Below are 25,102 nucleotides of genomic sequence, written 5' to 3'. Positions count from 1 at the left end.
ATGCAGGTCTACAGTTCTTTCTCAGACTCACCCAGGCAGTCCTCCAGCTTCCATTACATTGGCTAAAGTCACATCATTTGACCAGACGTCGTATTGCCATTTCCGTAGACCCAGGACCCCACAGAGCACCCTGCCTGTATGTAATCCAACCCTCATGTTGAGATCAACCTCTGTGGCTTCTGCAACAGATCTGCAATAGACAGCATCAGCATATTAGTTTTTAGGTAATGAGATTGCTCCTGATTTTCTTTCTGTCTCTTTCTCCAGAAGTTAACACATGAATACTTAACTGAAAAGAAAGGATCTTTTAAAAATCTCAGATGGATGACTTATCCAGGTTCTGTTCTTTTCCTTCACTCCTAGGGAAGTTTCAAAGCCCCAGTTGTAACTCTAAAGAAATAATTTTGTTGGTCATATTTGAAGTGCTGTTGAACCAAAATCTCATTATTCCTTAATTTCTTGGCCCAATTGTGTTATGATTTTATATTCCAAATTTCAAGTAAAAGTCAAAGATATTATGTTTCTCTACATTTAATCCAGAAAAAAAGTGACAATAAAACAAGTGTGGTAAATAGCTTTGTCATGAAACCTCATTGAGACTATAACTTTGGGGGTTTTATTTGTCCCTTTTCAGTATTTGCTATCATGCTCCTACAGAAACTTAGATATTTTACTGTGAGGCAAACAAAGAACTTTCTAGTTGCAACTCAGATAACTCAGAGACAGCCAGGTTAACTTCTGCACCTTCCTGTTTATCTTGTGTCTTACACTTATTTACTTCTTTTTTTTCTCTATCATAAATGTTTCTTTTTCTCAATGCCTATTTATCTTAGGCAGGATGAGAAGTAACCACAAGGTGATTGCTGGAATCGAAAGAAGATTTTTTAAAACTATCTTATTGAGTTTAATTTTCACCTGACAGGTAAGCAGGCAAATATGTTTCTGTTCTCTCATTACTCAGGACTGCTTTCAGCTCAGCATTAAAATCGACTACATGACTCTCTAAATTTTTTTAAAACAAAATCTCTGTTTATGTGTCTTTTTTATTATGAACTTGGTTTTACTAGCTGGTGGATTTTTCTCTCTCTAATCCTTTTTACTACCCACACTTCATTCATATAAAGACCATGCCTGACCCTGTAACAGCAAACTGAATTTCATTGTGAAGGAGTTTAATACTAAACACTAAGGAGAAGATTGGTTTGTGAGTCAAATCTAAACTTGAGTCACACAAGACTTGCATTCAGCTTCTTTCCTCTTTTATTTACCCTAGTGTGACTCAGGTTGTCACTTTTTTTCTTTTTTTCACCAAGAGTCTCAGTTGTCTTGGAAGGTACTTATTTAACAATTCATCGTATTTTTCACGTAATCGCTACGCTACTGCTTGGGAGCTGTTACAGCAATTAGTAAACACATGGAGTTGTATTGTGCCTTTACCTTTACAGTATGCTTACAGCTAAGGGCACAGACTTACACTTTACCACTTTTAATGGTTTCTGCAAGAAAACAGGTAGGCACTAGCTGAGAAGGTAAATGAAAAAGCAGCGACTCCACTTTACCATGCTCTATCTAACTCAGTTATGGGAGTATAGAACAAACAAAAGGATAAAATCACTACATCACTTATGATGTATCAGTGCAAGAACAGTAGACAAAAAGTGATTATTAATACTAATATCTTTCAAAAGCTGCTACAAGAGTGGGCCAGCAGCCATCTGCAGTTATGGATCTAAGGAGGGAATCTTTACCTCCGTGAAGGGAGAACAAGCTAAAACTCTCACCCTACACTGATTTGTAAAAGGAGCCTTGAAGCTGGTAATCTTACACAGTATATGTAAAGATAACACTGTGCATAAGTCTTTGCAGCTTTTTCTCCTGCAGAGGCACCTGGCAGCAATCCCACAGCTAAGTTGCATTCCAGAAAGAAATAAAATGAGGGATGAAAAAAACTAGCTAATCAGTGTAAAATTAAATTTTCTGTAGGGCTTTTAGATTTACTTTCTCTAACACATTTAAGAGGAGAAGATCTTAAACTGAGGCTCTGGCTATAATTTTCCCTTGGCCTTCATTGACTAATATCTTTTTAAAATATCATCCAGCTATCCTGGATTTGGCAGAGAGGTCTTGGAAAGAACTCTCCAATGATTCCAGGGGTATTTATTGTATTTTTCTGTTGTATAGTTGCATTTGTTTAAATACAATTAATTAAAAGGCACATGTGGCAAAGGTCAAGATGTAGGGTGAGCTGAATGAGATTCCTGGTCTCAATTTAAGTAGGGAGCTCTGCAGCCATGAAATGAAGAAGCACATACCATGTCAGCCATCACTAATGTGAGGAACATGGAAATCTCTTCTGTCCCCATAGGCAATCTGAGCCTATGAGATTTCTTCTGGTCATAATTTATGCAATAGCAGAGAGAGGCTTATGCACAACTTTCTAAAAGATTAAATATTTCCTTGTCCTATTTCTACCCACTGCAGGCCTGTCTTCCTTTCTCTTTTCAGGATCTGCTTCCAGTCAAGCCTTTGAAAGGTCTCCAAAGAGTCCTATAGTGTCTCTACCTGTGAGCTGTTGCAAGGGTTGCTGTGTACACAGGATGCTTGACAAAGCTTCAAGGAAAAGAAAGAAACTAGTAATATATGCCACTTAACAATAACTTAACATTTGTATCGCCACATGGGCACATGTGTTTTACCCTTAGTAGACTTAGCTTATATCAAGACCTTACCCTGTAGTCTGCAAGCCAAAGCACTTCAGGATTAGGGCCTTGTTGCTTGTCTGTATTTTATCACATAACTAAGCAGCTGTGTAATTATCTTCATTGACATACCTGCAGATGCGTGAGTATAGGCCTTTCTCTATTCACACATAAATGTTAAAAAACTTTTCATTTTAAAAAGTATATAACAACTCAGGCTAAAGGTATCTGGAAACAGATATCAAACACTGGTAAGGAACTACCAACACTCAAGACTGCTCTTTGTTTCCAACTGTTTCGAGGGGTTGTGGCTGGGAGCTTGATATGGTTTTAGACATATGAATATCACAACAGAAATTAAATGAAAAGAAACAAGAAAAATACAACATGACTGATCATATTCCTTTCTAAAGAAGCTGGACTGCCTAATGTATCAACACACAAGGAAGTAGAATGTGAAAACATTTTGTTTTGAACAAAGCATTTCTAAAAGTTGTCAATAAAAAAAAGACTAAATTGATAATATATCTCTACATTTTTACCAGAAACTACAAAATGTTTCAGTGATGCTTTCATTGTTATTAAATTTGGGTAGGAAGAGCTCACAATGAGTTCACTAAAATTTTTGAATGTACTTTGAATATTTCTGTGGCCTTTATGCAATTTGTTTCCATGAACATCCTCCACTGAACAGTGAAAAATGAGCCATATAATAAGAATAGGCTCCCAAATATAAAATCAGAACATTTCTATCTAGTATGGCAATTTTATTTCCAATGAAAATTAAAATTTCTGTTAGAAAATGTCACAAAATTATATAGTAAGACATTTTAAATTATAAATACATCTGTGAAAAAAATAGCAGCAATTCACAGACAAACCATGAACAGGAAAAGAAAGAAGTTTCTCAAATAAATTATTCATTGTACATTATTCACACCTAAGCTCACATATTATACGCTCAAAAGTTTTCCAAATGTTAACATAAAAGTAGGTCCAGAAATAAATGGATATTACAAAACAGTTTCTTTTTAAACTAGAAGTATGTAGAGTCTATGCAAATGACTTGTAAGAAGATAACCATCTACCCTGACAACTTAGGTCTCCTAACAAGCCTTTAAATTTTAGTTCTCTGTTTAGCTGCAAATATTTAATGTGCTGCTACAAACTATCAAAGTGATTTAGATAAGCTGCAGAACAGCTATGTGATGTAAACACATTTCAGCAGACCTGTGCTGAATCTGAAGCAACGGAAGGAAAACATAAAAGCTCTGTATCCCATTTCTCATGAGTTATTTAGGGCTCTTCTTAGGTCCAAAAATATCTGCATAGAAGTAGATGTTTCCTGGTAAAAGCATAGACAAGCTTTTCAGTTCACTTAAATATATTTGCTTTTTATGTATGCAAAATTCCAAGAGATAATATAGCCCCTTAATCATAAGGAATTTTGCATGTCTCCCTAAATACCGCTGTGACAGTTCCACTTTAACATCATCGGGAATTGGTTAGTTCTTGGATATTAATGGCAAAGACTATCTTTCTGTGAATTGCTTCCAGATTATTTGGAAGCATTTGAATTAACTTGCTAACTACTACAGCAGCAGCCATGACTAGGAAGACCTGCTGTTAATGTTCTCTTAGAGGGTACAAACAAAACAACCACCATCCAATTAACAGATGTATAGTACCCTGTTTACCCATTTTGGGGAGGCGGATACCTTAAAATAGAGCAATAAGATTTTTTAATAGTAAGAGCAGAGTATTTGGAGCCTATATGGGAGTTTATTACTGGAGGGAAGGGGGCAGTGCTGTAGCCCACACCAGTCCGTGACATGGACAGGCACCAGCACGGCACAGAGCAGACTCAGCAAACGCCAAGAGGATGTTTGGTGCTACCCTGGGAGGGGGGCAGCAGGAATTTCTACCTACTTTCCATTCAGTGGAAAATTCAAACAAGGGAGCAATGCTCTCACAGAAATCTGTTTTCACCTTTTCTGCTCTCACTGCTTAAAACCAAACTCAGGCGGAAGGCTGCTCTGAGAAAGGAGGTGCAGCACGGGGAAGCAAACACTGGAGATGATCATGGATGGCATGACCCCAGACACAGCATGGGGCTAGTGGCATTTCTCGCATCAGCGGGACACCAGGCTTGCAGGGAAGTGGGAAGAGGAGGCTTTTGGGAGGTGGCAGAGGTCTCCCCCCACAGCTCCTACCCCATGTCCCTTGGCACTTACTGGGGGTCAGCAGGGAGAAGGTGGCTGACCTAACCCCAGAAGGGACCACCATCCTAACTGATAGCTGCTGTCTACCCCCAGCTCCCAAAGGCACTCTTCCAACATCTAATTTGGGCTTGGAGGATATGGCAAAGCTGCAGAAGAGGACACTGGGGACTGTGGTGGCTGTTCCCATCTTCTCCACAGCCACCCTCAAGGTACTGCTGCTTCTGCTAGGCCACAGCCATGCTCAAGGGTTGTCGGTGCTGCAGAAAACATGGACCTTCCCCCTCTCCTGCCTCAGCGATGCCATGCGCCATTGTCCTCTCCCCTATTTGTCTTCCCACAAATCATGGGTCACGTTGGCCCTCTCAAGTGATTAAGTTTTGTTTTCTGAAAACCTTTGCTGCTCCATTTCTGCTTAGCTGCGGCTGTTTCTCCCACTCAGATTTTTGGGGAAAAACATTGCCTAGAATTGCATGTTTTCCCAGGATGTGGCTCCTCTGGAGCATAGCAGCAGACAGCTAGGACAGAGAGCCTGCACCACAAAGGCCTGATAGCTTCAGAGATACAGGGGCTCACTTCAACAGAGGAACAGGCCATCTCAGCTTCCCCCAGTGCTGGTGAAGTCAGCTCATGGAAGACAGCCTCCTCCACAGCTGAAAATTTGTGCACAAATTGCTGATTCCCCCAGAGCTCAAGGTCAATGCAACCCTGCCTGCAATCTTGGCCCAGGACCTCTGGAGAACTGGGGGAAAAGCCATCACAGCACTGATGACGCTGAGAAAGTTACTGCCTGTGTCTGCTTCCTCAGACAAAAGAATAGGCAGGAAAACTCGGGATGTTTCACCTGGGCTTCACTGAAGTGGCTGCTGTAGGTCCTCGCTCTTCCCCAGTGCCTGTGGTCAGCTGATAACCACACCTCGGGTAGGAGATGGTTCAGGAGTTTGCCTCCACCAAGTCACATGCAAACAAGCAGGAACAGAATGTGCAGGTGCAGAAACAAGACCAATTATGTGACTTAGAGAAAAGGTGATCTGTCTGCTGGCAGACCCCACTGAGGTGCCCAGAGTCCAGAAAGCAAAAGTTCATGGAAGCTTTCCTCCCAGCCTCTTCAAACCCCACATGTGGTAGGAACATCCAATCCAGGGGGCTAGATTACATCCAGGCCTAGGTAAACTACCCCCTGCTTATATGTATAGGTTAAATCTAAGCATTCAGCACCAACTGCTGTAATCTACTGATGTGCTCCTGTTGTGCCACACTACTTGCTAATGTAGGCATAGCCAGTGATCCAGCTTGTTGTGCAATTCCCTCTGAGTAATTACCAAAGAGGCATCCCAGTAAGATGTCAGGGGAAGGAGTTTCATGAAATCTACCATTTTTATGACAACATGAATGACTGCAGCATCCCATTACACTTTCCACAAGCTTATGGATGTTAAACCCAGTATTCTGGCCCAGTCCCAGATCTAGTATTTATGTGCTCACCCAGAGTCCCTCCTTATTTTCAGTGGGAAACATTACAGTTCATTTCTTGCCCTGTGGCATTATTGAGTGCATTTGAGTAACTCCCACATTTCATCTCCTAAGAGGTTACATATCTGGATTGAGTAAAAGGATTCTTTAGATATAATTTATATGGGCTGATGAAGTGCTCTGGAAGGAAAGACAAATTATTAAAAATGTAAAAAATTCACCCCTCTAAAACAAGCCAAAACTAGAAATCCAGCCATTATATGGGGGGATGGGAAGAGCTCGGTAGCTTGGTGAAATTTTACTGCATGGCAATTAACTTATAAATATATCCATTTAGAAAGCAAAATATTGTAGCAAATTGACTGGAACCTTCAAATGTGGCAAGTAATTTAAATAAGGTGAAGAGCACACTTGGCCTAGCAGTCTGTTCAAATCTGAGGTGAGGACAACATCTGCCACATTAGAGATGCTAATGAACATGAGCATTTTAATTATATTACTAGTACAATCTGACAGTAAAAACTCACCTGACAAAAGCTACATAGGTCATACGCAACACCTAACTCCAACTTAAGAGCTGCCATGATCATTTAAGTGACTCTGAAGTGGAACAAACACCTGGCCTGTACGGATGCACTGACACAAAACTCATTGGCAGCACAAATTCCTTTGGAGAATAAACAGAATATAACACTCACCACTTTATTAAAAAAAAAAAAAAAAAAAAAAGAAGGCTCCTGCAATGATTCTGGTGTGACTTTAATTGTGCCCTTGAAAAAACTACTTTGTGGAAGGCAGATGAAATTATGAAGACTTAAAGCTTTTTTTTAATGTTCTTTGAAAATTACCCTGAACCTCTTAATCTAAATGAAATGAGGCAACATTCTCAGATCATACTGACATACAGCACCATATTCAAGGATACTTAAGCTAGAGCTATCTAGAGCATGAAGAGAATATTTTCACAGAGAGTATGAATTTATATGAACTCATCATAACATTCATCTCAGTCAAACCATAGATCTATTTTACATTAACAGCATGAATTGTACCATTAGCAATTTCTATTCCTTGAGTTTCTGGAAACTGGAAAAGTCAGTGGTACTTATCTCTGGGATAGGTACTCTTGGCAGATCTATCAGATGAATCATAACTCAAATGATTTTCTTTATTTATCCCAGAAAACATGACAAAGCTGTCACTCGGGATGATGACTTCTAAACATACATTCACAATTTCAGGGCATGATTTCCACATTAAGGTAAGCAGACTTTTAGAAGACTACCAGCTGACACCCAGCTCTGACACTGGATGAAAGGAGGACGTTTAAAAACAAAAATGACTCTACATATCATGGGACTGATAAACAGCAACATCTAATAATCATACTAACGGAAAATAGGATGCTGCATTTCAACTTTACCATCATAAGCTCTTCTCCTTTTAATTTGCTTATTATATTTTCAAACAAATTAATTTGAGGAATCCATCTTCTAACCTTAGTCTCTGCGAAGGAGCGAAGATGTTTTTCCTATTCTTCAACAGAATCTGCTTACCAGTTTCTGCAGTTCTCTGTACAACTGGCTTAGCCATATGCTTCCATGATCAAAAGATCTGCACCTTGAATCCAATAATATCTGAAAAGAGGACACTCCACTTGCAGTAAAAGAAAAAAGATATTATTGCCATCAAGGGCAACAATACTTGGAACTTACCCTCTTTCCTTTTTCTAGTATAGGCAGAACAGACGCATTCATTTAACTAAGAGCAGAAACGTGCACTGGGCCAGCATCTTACAATACTTACACTACCAGTTCCTCATTTACAGGAATAATTCATTGTGTTTACGCACAAAGGATGCAGAAGAGATCTTAAGCCATTCAACAACCCTAAATAAATCTGGTGCTCTCTAATAACCTTGACTCTTCTCCATCTTGCCCTCTCCCATCAGGTTTTAATCTCTAGATGAGAGTGACTCACACATTCTGCAATCTTTACCAATTTATAAATCCTGTTAAAAATGACAAAATTGCCAATTAATTATCTTCTACCACAACTTCTGACTAAATATGTCTAGCTAATACACTACAGCCCATCTGCTTAGAATCATAGAATAGCTGAAGTTGGAAGGGACCTCTGAAAATCTTCTGGTCCAAACACTCCGCTCAGAGCAGGGTCACCTAGAACAGGCTGTCCAGGACCGTGTCTAGTTGGGTTTTGAATATCTCCAATGATGGACACACCACAAGCTCTCAGGGCAAGCAGTTCCTGTGTTCAGCAACCCTCACAGTAAAGCAGCTATTACTCATGTTTCAATGGAATTTCTTGTATTTCAGTTTGTGCCCATTGCCTCTTGTCCTGTCATGGGATACCACCGAGAAGCGTCTGGCTTCATCTGCTTTACTCCTTCCCATCAGGTATGTACACGTATTGATAAGATTCCCCCGAGCCTTCTCTTCTCTAGGATAAACAATCCCAGCTCATTCCTTCTTTCTTAATTCCGTTTCTTTATTGAAGCTCACATTATCATGGTGGCAGACAATAAATTATGACATAGAAAGGAAACATGTTTCACTTTCAATATTAGTAAAACTGTACAACTGAAACATTCAAAAAGGGAAAGTTTAAGTAGTTATATCAATACCTTATTTGTATACATGAAAGACCACACAACTACTAAAATAATGATTAATGTTAGGCTTAAAATAGGATGAGGGCAGCAGCTACAGCTTTCCAGGGATTTTTTTTTTTTTAAATTGGACATTGGAAAATGTGTACAAGGCCCACATATGCCTATGCTTCTAAAGTGCAAGAATTCCTTATACATGGAGCATCTCTCTACCACAGAAACACATGCATATGTGACTTCCATGTTGGAATCTCCTTTATATTTCAGGATTTCTTTCTGTATGCATCAAGTTGTTAAATACTCCATTTTGTTGTGTTTACAGGGAATAAAGGTGGCTAACAAGAGTTCTTTTAGGATTTTATAATACCATAGATTCCAGTGTCTTTCATCAGTTTTTACAATGCTTACAAAGATGACAGGAATTTATATTCAATGAGAGGGAGAATAGGAACTCATTTACCCAACTCTTAATGCTGTAAAACCTTTTATAAATGGGCATTATAATAAAAATACCTGGATCAGTTGTATTAGGTTCTTCTGTCCTTTTTTTCTATGCTTTAAAGTCCTCTTCAAAGAAAGTTCAACAGATCCAGGTAAACATAAAAGTTTAAGGTTGATATGAAAGTACAGAAATGTGTGTTGACATTCACGTTCTCCTCAGGCATGAGCAGAGTTTGAACAACCAGCCATTACTTCCATGGAGACAAACCCAATTCTCAAGAGCAAAACTTATAGTAAACTCTTGCTACATTTTTCTATAATACCAAACCTCTCCACAAAGGAGGATGATCTTGATTCTGAAAACCAGCTATTTTGTGGATGTATATATGCACATGCACGTTCTCAAGTACAAGTGGAACACACGGAATCTATAGTGTGGCAAAAGCTTTATCAGAATAAGAAACAAGGTGGAATTCTCCAAATCCAAGATACGGAAATTTATGAGAAATCTGCCTTTAAGTCTTTCACTGACCAAGACCTGAAACTTGTTTTTCTGTTACCTGAAGGATAATGAATATTAATTTATTTTCTTAAAATAATAAATACTTGTTGAATATATGGGGAGGGTGAAAATTCCATCTCTGAGATGAAGAGGAAATATTTCTGTGGTAGGGTAATTTATACACAATAAGACATGGCAGTTACTTAAGAGCTGCTTAAAAATTAAGAATTTTAAGGATAAGCTCACAGTCTTACGTTTGTTTATTCTATCAAAACATTTTTTCTGTATTTAATAGTTTATTATCTGTTTTTAAATTGAGATTACACTGTGGCCTCTTCACCTTTGCAGAGAAGGCAGAGCATTCTTTGTGTGCAGTGCAGAAACATGGGGATTAACTGAGGGGAAGCAGAACCTTGAATCAACTCCTGATTCCCAACAGTCCAGCTAACACCAGAGAGAAAGGGAAAAATTCGCTACTGGAAACAGTGGCCAAACACTTCCCACTACAGAGCAGCCTAAGTTCCCTGATGTGACACAGTTGTGCACTGCCACTCATACAGGATATACTGGAAAAGCAAATTCATCCCAAATGTAATAGCACTATGTTAACCAGTATTTATTTATATACAGAATTAATATGTGTGTGCACTCCCTCCTATAGCCTCTCTGTAAAACACACAAGCACAAAGCAAGACAGTAGTGAGGAAATCTTCCATCCTTATCCCTTCCCTCCTATGTAATGAAATAGATTTCCAGCTCTCACTGAAAGTTGGACCCTCATTGACAGTTCTCACACATTCACACTTTCCCCTTGCTAAAGTGATAATCAGTGCAGAGCTCTCAAACATTAAAAGAACTATTCTGATAAGCAAGGTGAATTTCACATTACATTTCTGAAAAGCAAAATAAAGGTTTAAAATGACATACAGAAAGGAGGAATCAGCAAGTTATCCTTTGGGAAACACAAACAACAAGCATACATCAGGGCTGGCTTTGAAATTACATACTGGTGTGGGAGATGAACAGTGGTTATCCCTGTAAGATAAAAAATTAGACTCCTTTCTTAGTGGCAAATGATAATAAGGATATTTCATGACTTCCCAGTTTCTATCTCCTTGTCTGTACATTTATGTGTCTCTACATACTCATGCCTGTACACTTTTTCCTCACAGCAATTAAATGGAGTGGAAAATCAGTGCCTAGAATGACCCTGCACAAAAACAGCATACTGTGACATGAATTTAACAGTGTGAACTGTTAGCTGGGCAGTGCTAGCAGACACTGCTGTTCCTTCGAAAATTCATTTCCTGGATGCCACAGAGAAGCCGCTGTGGCACGCCTGTCCGGGTTCACTGTAGGGAATACTTACGTGATGGTGTCAATCATATCCAGTCCCATTTCAACACAGCAATGGGCATGATCTGTTTTGGGTTGGGTCAATCCTGATACACAGTAATAACAGTCCCCTAGGATTTTTATCCTTCTGCAGTGGTTTTCCTTTAATAAAAACAGAATAGGAGAAGTTTTACTTTTCATATAAATATTCTGATATTTACAGGAGAAGATCTTCTCCAATTATATGAAATCATTCAGGTAATCCTTTTGTTGTCAAATTAAATAATCTATAATTCATGAAATTTGGATTCACTGTACAGAACTGACATAGATAAGTATGTTTGTATATATATTTGTGTGTGCACATGCATGTATATATAGATAGATAGATACAGATATATACTGGAGATCAGCCCAGCACTGTTGAGCACGCATGGGGTACCATTCATTGACATTAGGGTTGTGAACAAAAATGACCAAAATGAAACGCTATCTATTCCCTTCCTCTCATATTAGGTCAGTCTGAATTCAAGATTTGCAATGATACTTTATGTCTGTATAAATCCAAATCAAAAGACTGAAGCCAAATACCTACTGAATATTGGGAAAAGTTCACATTGTTAAACTGCATTGGGAAAAGTTCGTATTGTAAAGTTGTAGCTTTTTCATTCAAATCCAGTTCCAGCTTACAAGGATGATGTATTTATCTCTAAAGGTACACACAGTTGTGCATTACCAAACCATAAATCACAATTTACAACATAGCACGCTTATTCCCAGTTGAAATATGACACACTTGGTGATCAGAAGATACAGTCACCTTTCATTACCATTGAATTTATCTCTTATTTACGTACAGTGTAAATTCTACAGACAGAGAGATCGGGCTAAATCTCTCAGGTTGGGATTTGATGATTGCTGTATTAGCCTGAGCAGAAAGTTCATTTCTCAACACAGAGCATGTAAAGTGCCTTTAACAAACCTCTAGAGTGGGGCTACTTCTACAGTCTCTGCACTGTTCTCAAATACATATCCAAGAGATCCAATGGTCCCTTCCCAATCACACCTGTACACAAATTTACTACTTCTTTAGTCAGAATACTGAAGAAGCCTGAATATCTGGAAATTCAATGCAATTTTAATGTATTGCAGCACAGAAAGAGATAGGAACTAGTAAAATATGAGGAGACAAGCACAAGTGATGGTATCCCTTGAAGCTAGACTATGCCAACTTCTTCCCCATTTAGAGTCTGGCATGAAAAAGTAAATGACCTGGTTAAAGGAATACACCTTACACAGCTGGGGCTATGCAGATAAGTTCCCTGCAAAATGACCTGATGTGAATATGAGAAGAAAGGATTAATAAAAAACTATTTTATTTTCCCCTGAAGCAGTGTGCTAGATAGGCTTGACTTCAGTGGCACAGAAAGGAGAAAAAGGGCAAACAAGAAAAAGGGCAAAAAAAAAAAAAAAAAGGTTTCAAAATGTCTGAAAAAATGGCCTGATCATACCAGTTCAGCTTCTCATATGACTGCATATTCTCATTCTGTCTCCTGCCTACAAGAATCAAAGGCTTCCTGATTTGACCACACTCTCCACATCACTACCCTTATTCCAGCTCAGAAGCTATGGTTGTGTCTACGGTGATCCCTTTCTCTCTGACATGTCATACACAAGCGGTAAGGGCTTGTTATTACACACTTTCAGCTGCAGGCATTCCCACGCCTGCCTGCCTTATAAATGTTTCTGAATATTGAACAAATATTATAAAATAATAATTACTTCTGTTCAGGCTTGGAAGAAGGCATGCAAACACTGTTTGGAGAAAATGGTCTGTCCTTTTTTTTTTTTTTTTTTTTTTTTCCTGTGCACATTAATTAAGCAGGAAATCCACATCTTGAATCAAAGAGAGTCATCTTTTGAGCATGCTTGGGTATGCTCAGAAGGCTTTTCTGAGGGTGTCTGCTTAACATTTCTTTGGCTGTACAGTAGTGCTTTAAATATGCCACTATTTATCATTCCTAATATATATTTTAATGAATGTGAGCATAATTATTCTGGAAGCATTATCACTGGAGCCTTAGAGTATTCCTGCAGCCTATAGCCAGGAAACTCCTCACAGATTTTACTATGAGTGTTACTTCATTATTTTGACATCCTTGGCTAAATGGTATTATATAAGTAAAAGAATTATTCATAGAAACAAGTAATACTCAGACGTCAAAATCCAACCTAACACAAAACAGATCTTCCAACTCAAGGTTTTTGAATAGAAACCACTAGGTTTTTTAGTTGAAACCACTAAATTACATGGCCAAAATAAGCCATTTTTTTTTTTTAAATTGTGGGCAAATTCTGAAGCAGTAGAGGATACTTCGTAGTTAAGGCTGGAACCTGCTTTCCAAAATATATCCAGTTTTGGCCCACACGTTACAGTCCTCTATGAAGCCCTTTTCGTCTTCAAATTTGGTATGCATGGTCTGTGGCTGGGTAATGACTGTTTGACCGAACTGAAAAATATTCAGAAAAGCCATTTCAGTAATATAGAATGTAGACTATACATGCGTTAATCGATCAGCGATCTAGCCTCTTTAGTGTCTACCTGCCAAATGGCTTATTTCAAAAGACTGTTTTCTTAGAGAGCTTACTGTGCTAGGCAGCAGTACAGTGGATTTGATAAAGGATTACCCAAAAGTACTCTGGCACAGCACAGCCTAGCAGACTGGGAGATGTTTCAGGAAAGGGAAACCAGGACAGAGCTTGATCCATAACCAATTTTCCAAGCCACTTCACTACTTTTGCAAGAGAAAGAGAAAAGGAGGACTAAAGCATTTTCTGGAGATGTATTAATTTTGATGGAGAACATGTGGCTAAATCACCTGCTGTTTTTGAAACCACCACTCTGTTCCTTATCAGATGTTATACTCAGCGTCTTTATTTTTAACAACCAATTAATATACAGTAATCTCTAGCAAAATTGTTTGTTTTCTTATTCTCACCATGCGAGGCTGATTTCCAGGAAGGAAAAGCAGTGCAGCTTTGCAAGAACAATCTTTTTTAAAGATTGATATGCAAATTAACAAAACAAACCCTTTTCCTCTCTCTTTGTTTTGTTTCCTCAGCAACTTCCAAAAAAGCCCATGACTCAACAATATTTCTCAGATTTGATGATAGAGATGAATTCAAGTGTGATAGTTATAAATTCCAGTCACAGTTGATATAAGCAATGTCTGTTTAGAAACAGCTGATAATTTGGTTTTAGGCACACGATAAAAAGCACCCAAGATTGCTAGCATTTCCAATACGCTGCATTAGCCAGGCAGCTTGCCCACCTGCAGTGTCTCACTGAATTGTTACCAAACTCATCTGCAGAAATCCCCCCGGCTAAGACAGAATTTGCAGAGGAGCCTTTAAAGTTGTTAGGAGCTTTCTTTACACTTCTGGCTGAACACTTTCTAAACCAGTTCATCTCTATCCATTAGGTAGAATGGGGGAGCTTTCTGTATCAAAGAACTCTGCTGTTTTTTGTTGTTGTTGTTGTAGGATTTTTTTTTAATGTATTAAAAAAAAAAAAAAGTGAAGTCTGCCAACTTAAAATATAAAACTGGAAATCCAGACCATTACTTCTATATCCTTGTACTACACAAGTCAAATTTTGTTTCATACTCTAAGGATAAAGTTTATTAAAAGCAAAATCAAGGGAAAAGAATTTGCAGGCTGTGAGAAAAAGACTGTCTCAAAGCAATAACAAAGTTTAAGGAGTTTTCAGACCTCTCTCAGCGGAATATGTAAGTGTACAACTAGGTGTTCTCTTGAACAGTGATACTGTGTTAGATAAGTGCTTAGTTTTTTAAATAAGGATCTTCCTCAAATGCCAAGTTCTAATAATCCAGAGACAGTTTTAGACCTTTTATTGTTGTTGCTGTTGCCTTTTCTTTTTTTGGGGGGGTGGGAGGAGGGGGTAGGTTATCCAGGTAAGTAATTGCTTGTTACATGAGTAAATCCAAAGGCAAAGATGCTCAGAACATTTTTTTTTCTTGTAATACTGTGTGGTAGAAGAACAGCCTCTTCAGAGTTTTTGTTTATTTTATGGATGGCATATACTGATGCAGGAAAGAGTCCCTGCTCTGCTCTCTGCCAGTGCAACAACCTCTTTATGTTCTTTACATATTTTCATGCCATCGTGGTATATAAGCACCTATCAAAGTGAGCCAGAAAGGAAGATCAGATATACAACTCAAATGAGCAAGATTTTAAAAGCTAAACATAGAATTTCTCTCTCTCTTAACTCCATTAGCTGCAGTGGAACTACACCAGGGATGAATCTGACCAGGTGACTTAATTACAATATATTTTATGTTGTTGTACACATCCATTTCCTTTTCTGCAAGCCTCTAGCAACCTGATTTGTGGGTATGCTCCTCAAACTTTTATTGTCCTGCCCTTCTGGAATCACAGTCTACGAGTAGGAGGAATTTTATTTATCTATAAATTAGAAACACATTTCTTTGCTGTTTCTCCTAATAACAACTAAGCTAAGGCACATCAGCTAAGGTACAAAGATACCTTATAGTATAGTATAGTATGAAGAGCTGCTTCATCATATTCAGCCAATTTGGACTTAGCTATGCTGTTCAGAGCAAGACAAAAGATTAAGAGGGCCTATGAAAAGATGTAGATGCAGTAATTCACACTTGGCCTAACTCAGACTCTACAGTCTTACACCCCTCCCTTGAATGCTCTGGGACACGATCAGCAGTAATACTCAGTTTTGCTTAGGCTAGAGAAATGTGAACAAGAGTTTGGTCACTACCTTGGATGCCTAATGATTACAAAGCCAAAACCAACATGTGTGCAGGTTCAGCTATTTAGGCATTGGGGTAAAAGGCAGGGAATCTATTAGGCAGGGACTTGCACTGAAGGCCTCACTCTCTCAGGGGAAGGCTCAGGTATCCTCGCCAAACCTCAGACTTCTGGCCACGGGCTTCTGCTGCAGTGAGACCTCTGGGTACAGCCCCGGCATAGCTGCAAGGTACTACAAGAGCAGCAACGCATACAGGGGAGGAAGATGCTCTGCCAGCGCAGGGAGCAGCTCCCGAGTTCAAAACTTGGCTTCCCTCCTCACCATTTGTTGTCTGAAATTGTTTGAATCAGGGAAAGAAAAACATTTTCCTATTCCCTTGAAAAGGACACTATTAACTCAATGTCTCCTTCACCTATCAAAGAGAAGTCTTGGGCAGAGGGAAACAACCAAAATGAAAATCTCAGATGGCTCAGTTCCTCACTAGGAGTAGAAATACCTCCAGGAGTGATAGTGGTGGACTACAAAGGATGAAAAGGACATTTACACCACTCTCCTGGCCATCAGAATGCAGCAAAGAGCTTCAACACCGTGGCAAGCCAGTACCGTGGAGGGGGAAAGAGCCCATGGTTGTGTCTCTCACAGACACATTCGATGAGCCAGAGGAAAGACCAGTGACCCTGAGAAAGGAGCTAGAGTACAAGTACCTTCGTGTTCTTTCTTTCCTTACATACTTTTCTTAGGTTTCTCTCTTCTTGGTTTAACAATAGGTTTCTTTTTTCAAAGCCCCGTTCCAGAACTTCCACTGGGCGGTCTGCTGTGCTCAGAGCCGGACTGTTTGTATCAGGCAGGTAAAGCAGATCAAATCTGCAGCTCAAATAAATAAGCATGGCACCATGGATTTCAGTGGAACTACACTAATCTAGACCAGCTGTCCCTCTACTCCTCAGGGAGCCAAGACCTAAGTCAATGGCCCAGACCAAACAAATCACAGTTACAGTCCTTGCTTAGCAATCACAGAATAAAGAGACCAGGGAAAAAAAATCTCTCTAAAACTCCCCCAAATATAAATAGCAATAAAATGCACTCAATATTTATCTGTCTTCACAAGTCTAGAACTTCATGTTGCTTCCACAGAGGTCAGTGAAACATTACGATTAGAGCGAGAACAAGATATAAGTTACCACTGTTATCAGTGTATCTTATTTTCAGTGTACTTAGCATATTCAGCATATTTAAAATCTACAGCATGTTATGCCAGAGTGCTATTAATCTCAATAGAAAATTGGCTTAGAAAGCTTTGAATCACTCTAGAAGTTAACAGTTTATCTATATTACAAAACTGTATAAAGACAGTAAAGAGACTTGCAGAATGAACACTGTTTTCTATTATATTCTCTAAAGCTGGAATGTTATCTCTTTTCAGTTTTATTGAATTTTTCCATAAAATTAGAAAAGAAGTGGAAAAACAATATTTTGACTGTCATGCTGCACAAACATATACATCCATACATAAAGATGTGTGTGTATACACGCATGCTGTTCTGCAAATGTACGCACATCCTCTCACATATATACACAATATATACAATAATGCAAATTGAAATATTCAGCCTCTGGACTACTATTAACTAAGGTGGTTCTACTTGACAGTCATATGGGCCAGAAGCCAGTTTTGGGTCCCTCATTCAAGGCATATGAGCATAGCCTGTTAGAAGTTATATGGGTGTTGATATCTGTTCCGAGGCATTGCTAGTCCACCTCTTCATTTATGCAGAGATATAATGACTTATAGTTTCAAATGTGGACTTACTCTTCACCTTTGAAATTATTCAGAGGTCTGTATTTTGTCCATTAAGTGCAATTGAACAACATTGTACCAAGTTATTAAGTACAGTGAATTGTGAGAATGAGAAATCCTTTGTAAGAGACCAGTTTATGTTCTTGATATTTATACTTTCCTTCCATATTAAATTTTCTTATAAAAATAAACAAAACAAAAAATCCACATAAAGGAGAAGCCAGTGAAAATCTCTTAGAGTGTGGGAGTACTCACAAAGGATGCAGAAAAAAAAATCAGATCAATGAATTCAGAAAAAGAGTAAAAAGAAATGTTTTTAGATTCACATGAAAAACACTCCTTAGAAAGGATCCTCTTTCTCTATTGAGGAAAAAGAAGAGCCTAGTTAAGCTCATCAGCTAACTTAGTCTGAAAATCCTCCAGAGTTGCCTCACAGTACATGCAGCTTTCATTAATGATGAACAGTAGTTTCACTTTTCTTAGTTTACTTCCCGCCCAAGTAAAGCAAAACAAATTGCCATTACTATTCTTTGTAGTATCTATTTTAATAAGTGTGCTGAATGTGAGCCACAAAATGCAATAGATTATTGAATCAGGCTCATCAGATAAAGTAAGTTTGTATTCAAATTCTGACTGTAGTGAAGTGATGTGGAAATTAGCAGTAGTTTCACTACACTGCAATCTTCCAATAGCAATAACACACTTAGAAAAACTCTCTGGACCATAAGAAGATTTAATTTTAGCCTGTCTATTACTGTATATACATTTTAATATTTCTTCTGACCCAGTTTTTGAGATGTGGATTTAAAATCTGAAACAACTATTCTGCTACCTTTTAACAGAAAAATGTCTGCGATAGTAACTTTACTAAGTTACACTAGTTCTCTCATGTTCACTAGTCCCAGCGTAAAAAAACCTCTAGACTGAAATAACTGCAATGCTACATTGAGTTCAATTTAACAGGGTAATGGAGACATTTCATAGCACTAACAGTGAGTATAGACTTAACAAGAAGAGCTTTTACGGGATTACAGAAATAGTAGAAAACAAATCTGGTTACAATATAGGAAGGACCACAGCAAATGGCTTGGATGGTTCTGTTTGAGGAAAATTGGCCATGTCCAGTTGAGCATGTGAAGCGTGTAATTTAGTAATACATTCGTGAAATCATGAAACATTATCTGCCATCGTGGGAGCCATACAGTGCATGAAAAAATGTAGAATTATTTAAGATAGCAATAAAATGGAAGACCTTTTGCTTCACGTCCTTTCCCTCAATGTTATTGGCAATTATACATGTTAATCTGCAATAACCTACTGGTTCTTGGCCTTTCTCTTCCTTACGTTTCCATTCCCACCATAAAGTTCCTCTCTTTTCCACATGGATACTAATTTAACAACACTAGAAGGTGAAATGCTTTCAGTCCTTGCAGGTGAGAACCTATTTAACAGTCACATATGTTAATTTAACTGCTTGAAAATGATAAAGCATCTTAGCAAGAATACAATCATCATGACTGATATGCGTGCTTGTCCCCCAACCAGCTGCTGTTAAGTACCATTTCAGATGCTGTCTTTTTATGAAAAAAGCATATCCTAGGAGAAACAGTTCTAAAACAAACACACTATAAAGGTTGAAAAATTAAGCTCTAAAAGCTCAGGAAATGGACCAGGATATTTTTCCAAGATACTTCTAACACAGTAGAGAGGATTTATAAAACTGTCACTTTTGTGTACAGACCAAAATATGAAAAACAGTCATGCTCCAAAGGAAAAAGCATGGAAAATCTTCAAGGCGTGATCACTAGAAATGGTCATTCCCTTCAACTTTGCAGAATTACTAAAATAGGCTGCCGTGAGAAGAACTAGCAAGACGCTGCAACAGCTGGCTATAAAGGAAGCAGTTTCCATAGACATTTCCAGAGACTTCAAGGAGATAAAAAGTCTGGCCTGAGAAGAGCAAAGGTGATTCTCTGCGGGCAGTGCTGCAGGCACCCAGCACGAGAGGCACGGTCCTCCCCGGCCAGGCGGACATCCTGACGGCTGCTGCCAGGGGCCTGCCCTGCACAACAGGGCTGTGCAGAGCACTGCTCTGCAGGCAGGGTAATAGTCACCTCTTCTAACGTTACACAGCTAAAATGAGGCACCTGGGTTAATCAACCAAATTGCCTCGATAATTAATGAAATGAAGCAGGCACTTCTAGAGCAGAACTAGACATCTCCCTTGGATGACACGGATTTAACCTTAGAAATACCTTTCTGTATGCTCACTACAGTTATCTAAACAATTCGTTTCAGTACAAATGCCCATGCTGCAGGTATGCTTGGTCAATCAGAATAATCCAACATGGCTCTATATAAAGATGCAAGTCTCAAATTTCCAGAATGCGAGCTCAGGAAGAACTTGGTAAAGTTTTGCCATGAGCATGCAAACCAAGGCAAAATTTATGACACAGAAGTGACATACCAAGGAAAGTATCTTCCAACATAAAAAGCACTATAAACAAAGTTAGGGTGGCGCCTGCCCACGGGTATACTCTTTACATATTTACATAAAGTGGGTGACGTAGCTACCCCAGGGAAATTGCCCCACAGATGCTGCAGTATAACAGCACACACATCATCAGTCACTGATCGTGTACAGTTATATAGGCACTTGCATAAAAGACCATTTTGATTTAGGACAGCTGGCTTCCCTAGGTTTTGCTAGAAGACCTCCCCGGCGGGTGGTTCAGAAGAGGACTCAAGTTCATGGGCCTGACCTGCCTCGGAGGGATTCTGTCACTGTCCTGGCTATTAAAGGGACACAAGTCTCCTTAAAACTAGCCTTTGTAAATATCCCCCCCTAGTGCACGCTTAGCACCTCCACAAAGGAGGGTTAAGTGTGGTCAGTTTATATCCGCCTTCTCTCTTCCCCATCCAAACCAGCCTGCAAAACTTTATATATTTTATCCTTTAAAAATGTATCATAATTTTCAGCATATAAACTAAAAATGTTTCTATAGACTCTGTAGAAGCAACTTTTTAAAATGACTGCTTCTAGGAATAGCTACTTCTATAGCACAGCAAAGGACTGGCTATTCTTGACACAGTCCAAAAAACCCACAGAAGCTGATTAAAAATGTAAGTTATTGACCCTTTGCCTAAGACCCAGTGACAATGTTATTACGTTCGATATCTTTGAGGGAGAAGAGGTACAAAAGCTAGTGCAGCAATGCAGAAATTCAGGATGGAAAAAATACTTTATGCAAAGAAGGTAATCAGGAACAGATCCTAAATTAAAATGGAAAGAAATAAAAATAGATTTAGCCTACAAATATTGGCAGAGCCTGAAAGCATATTTAACTGCGAATGGAAAGGACAACAGAAAGTTGAGTGTGTCCGTTTGGCTAACTGATGTGATCCCTAAAGTGACATAAACAAGATCTTTCATTTAGAATATTGAAAACTTACTCTAGCAGTGTCCTTGTAAAACAGAATAAAAGCATTTATTCTTATCCCCTTGTAAAAGGAAATTCTTACAAATCCAGGCTGCAATAAGACAGAAGTTGAAAGCGAAATAACTAAATCTGTAAACACAAATAGATTCTCCATGTAGATCAGATGCAGGAAGTATGTGAGGAAATCTACCAGGGAAAAGAAAAATTCAAAAAGACTAAAACTTCTGTGAAATGCATGCTTGTTTCTTTGCATCCATCTTTACCATGCAGGATGCTCTGGAAATGCCTCCTCTTTTCTATTAACATGAACTATCATAGTTGAAATATTTGGGGTATTCATGAAATATATTCAATGGTAATGAAGCTGTGACCATGACCGTACCTGACCAGAGACATGTGTAATTCTGAATAATGCTATTTGGGTAACTGTAGCCTTGAAAATCTCCCTCATTCACAGAAAATCCATGCCACAGCTCAAACATCAAGAGAAGATGCACTGAAATATGTAGCGCATTAAAGCAACAAGTCACTCAGCCTAGATGCCATATGTCCAAGGGTTCCTCGGGAACATAAGAAGAATATAATGCAAATTATTATATGTCTCATTAAAATCTGTCGCTATTACAAGTAAACTGAAGAATGACAAGTTTGAATCTATTTTTTAGTAGGATTTAAGAACAATCTAGAATTCACACAATAATAAATCTTTCCTCTTTGCACTAAAACACCACTGAGGGCCTAATTAAAATTAAAATGTTCAAGATATACAATCAGATTTATTCAGGCATCATTCTCTTAACAGGAAAAATCTGAGCTTCATTTCCCTGTGTAAATACTTTAAGAGCTCAATAGCAACAGGAAACAAACGAATATGTGTTTTTTATAAGTTGCTTGGCCTCTTAAGAGACCTTTCTGAAAATGACTTAAACATCAGAGTGTAAACTACTGCTTGCTATTTACTGCCTTATTATTTATTATTGCTTATTAATTACTGCTTAACCTGCTTATTAACTGCAAAAGCATATTGCTACCATGGACCAGTAAGTGGCTAACGGAGAAAAAACGAATGACCAGTAGCCATCATTACCTTTAGCCATATTGTTGAAGGCTACCTATAGGGTACCTGAAGACTCCATACAAAGACAGTTGCATTTATTGACAGCTTGTAAGACAGAATGACCACTAACATTCAAGATTGCACAAAATTGCTTTGCTTAACCAAAACTGGAAAAAAACTAAGAAACTTTGGAAGCAGCAACCCAAACTAAGTGAAATGAACAGCAGATAAAATCCAGCAGAAACTAAAGTAAAATTACTCTGTTGTGCACTATTTGAACTATTTATACGTCTTATGAGATCCTCTGTTAACTGCATGTATTGTGGAAGGTGACTCTGTGGAATGGGCTAACTAATCCAAAATGCATCTACAAAATTAGGATGCCTAAAGACTGTTACATTACAAGTGCTTCGGTGACCAGATGTCCCATGGCAGCCTGCAACATACCTAACAGCAGCTCTCATGCCTATGGAGTCTCTGGTGTCTGTCTAGAGGATGATACACTCCCATGAGAATACTAATATTGTCAGTTCCTTTTGCCTAGCTTAATATTTTTAAGACTCCCTTTTTCCCCTCTGAAGTGACTGAATTTAGCCCATAGATCCAGAAGTTAGTAAGGGGAACACACCAAGTCACACAAAATATAACTACTAAAGACTTGTTTCTTTAAGAAGCCAGTCTAATGCCACTATTGTGAAAACATAAACCATGTTATCATTTTAAATATTTTCCTCTGATCACCTCTGCTCCTAACAGAGTTCAAAGGCTTAATGATTTACAAGACAAAATAACCTGTACAAGATGAAAGCCTGAAAAACATTTTTTTTTCTAGAGATAAGTCAAAAAGAGGGGACATGCTAAAAATATAGAAAGTAATTCCTACTATGGAGTAAGTAGGTCAGGAGTTCTCTTCACTCTCTATTAAAAAGCAGACTTTCAAAGGAGTTGCAAGACAATAATGTGAAGTCTAAGATTTGCCTTTAGGTAGGTTCCCTGTCACAAACTGCAACTCTAATTGAAGCTACTACAATTTAAAAAGTAGTAGTTACAGCTGCATTTAAAAAACAGCAAAGCTAACTGCCTTACAAAACAAAACAAAAAAAAAATCAGACAAACAGCATATAGGAAGAGAGAAAAAACTAAATGCTTTAAAGCATAAGCTGGCTTCTAAATACCTAAAGGACAAACTTCTTTAAGATTAAAATGTCCCAGCTCTCTCAACAAGAATTTTTATATGTTCCTCTGAAGCATCCAAGTTCTAGCCAAATTCAGAGCTACACTCCCAAAAAGCAGAGACTAACTATTTTGGTCCTGAATGGCAAAGCAAGATCAGGAGAATGAAAAAAAAGTTTTTCAGTTTTCCATAGATTCTTCAACAAGGCAGTGGTACAAACCACCCAGAGTCCAAACTCTGTGTGAGCATTGATTGCTAAAGGATTTTAATTCTTTTGCATCAACGGAGAGGAAAAGTGCTACTAAAACAACATCTTCCAATGTGTCAATGCCAAAAAATGCTGAGACTGTCTTCGTGAGATTCCCAACAAATATATATGCTGCATTACACTTCCTCGCTCCTGTTACTATACTTCCCACGGTGGCGACAGGGATATTTTTTATGCATTACAGTTGTAAGACGGCACAATTATTTTAGCAAGGGCTGTCACAAATTGCCACTTGCAGTTGACATTCCTTCCTAAGGACCAACAGCACACAGTGTGCACACTCACAGATCACAGGGACCATACCCATCACCGCTACGTTATTCTTTAGATTTCTTACAGTTTCCTTCCTCCCTCATCATTCTGAATACTAATGCACAACAAAATTTTTAAACCAGCACAGTCTGTAGTTTGAAATAATAATGAACATCTAGAAGTTGTTTTAATCAGGAGATCAGAATCCTTCTAAAAAATTACAGATCTCTGCACGTTTCTTCTGGCTGCAGGAGACATAACAACTCGTCTCCCGTTACTACGGCAGACGGTGACAAAGAGAAGCTCATATGTTCTGTCCTCAATCTCACTCTGATGCAGCACAGTGTGAAGCAGAATAACATGTAAACAGCAATTCTTTCCCACATTGCTGAGAGAAGGCAGGAGATTTATTTTCAGATTTGGAAAGAAAATGCACACAGATTGAACAGAAACCTAAGGCTTTTTTTTTTTTTTTTTTTTTCCCTAAGCTCCTTCACTCTCTGATCTACTTCTTCCCTATGAAGAAGTAACCTGGTGGCAAGAGCTGGCATTTGCCTGGTGCACTGGCGTCATGTGTCAGTGACATTTCCGTTAGCTGCACCTGTCCAGGGCTACAGGAGCAAGTGTGGTGCAGCAGCAACCTCCCTGGCTTCAGCGCCATGCCGTGTCAGAGGGGCATGCTTTTGTGCGTGCACGTGTGCAATCCTGTGTTGTGCCACAGCACTGCCATGTATGGCACTGCCTCGTGTTTCATGGCTACGATTACTTCACAAATGATCAGTATTGTAAGTTTATAAAGAAAGGGTTTACTAGCTGGCTTGTTGCCATTTGGAGGATGAAATTCAGTGATGAAATGAAAGTGAGAGTGGCTGTTTGAACTTCTCGAGACATTTCTTGCCAGTGCTCAGCTACAGGGCAGTCCCATTCATTTCTAAACTACACAGCTCTGAACTATTCTGGGCTGGGGCCCTGCGCTCTACAGGAGCACGGCCAGGCATTCCAGCCATGGAT

At 38.7% G+C, this 25,102-nt stretch overlaps 1 protein-coding gene across 5 annotated transcripts in view; it reads right to left on the bottom strand.

Moving 5' to 3' along the window:
* The window catches only part of ADCY1 (adenylate cyclase 1), a 166,033-nt gene that overhangs the window by 60,425 nt on the left and 80,506 nt on the right, over window positions 1-25,102 (bottom strand). For all 5 annotated transcript variants that reach the window (XR_010387701.1, XM_064506652.1, XM_064506650.1 and 2 more), the window contains exons 5-6: window positions 11,333-11,460; window positions 32-190 (exon numbers count right to left, since the gene is read on the bottom strand). Coding sequence is in view for 4 of the 5 variants with exons in the window: in XM_064506652.1 (XP_064362722.1) it covers window positions 32-190; window positions 11,333-11,460 (287 nt within the window). In the remaining variant the exon portion in view is untranslated. The remainder of the gene's footprint in view (window positions 1-31; window positions 191-11,332; window positions 11,461-25,102) is intronic.

This window comes from Dromaius novaehollandiae, chromosome 2, assembly GCF_036370855.1.
Source record: "Dromaius novaehollandiae isolate bDroNov1 chromosome 2, bDroNov1.hap1, whole genome shotgun sequence".
Classification (NCBI taxonomy): domain Eukaryota; kingdom Metazoa; phylum Chordata; class Aves; order Casuariiformes; family Dromaiidae; genus Dromaius; species Dromaius novaehollandiae.
This window is presented reverse-complemented; position numbering and strand designations above follow the sequence as displayed.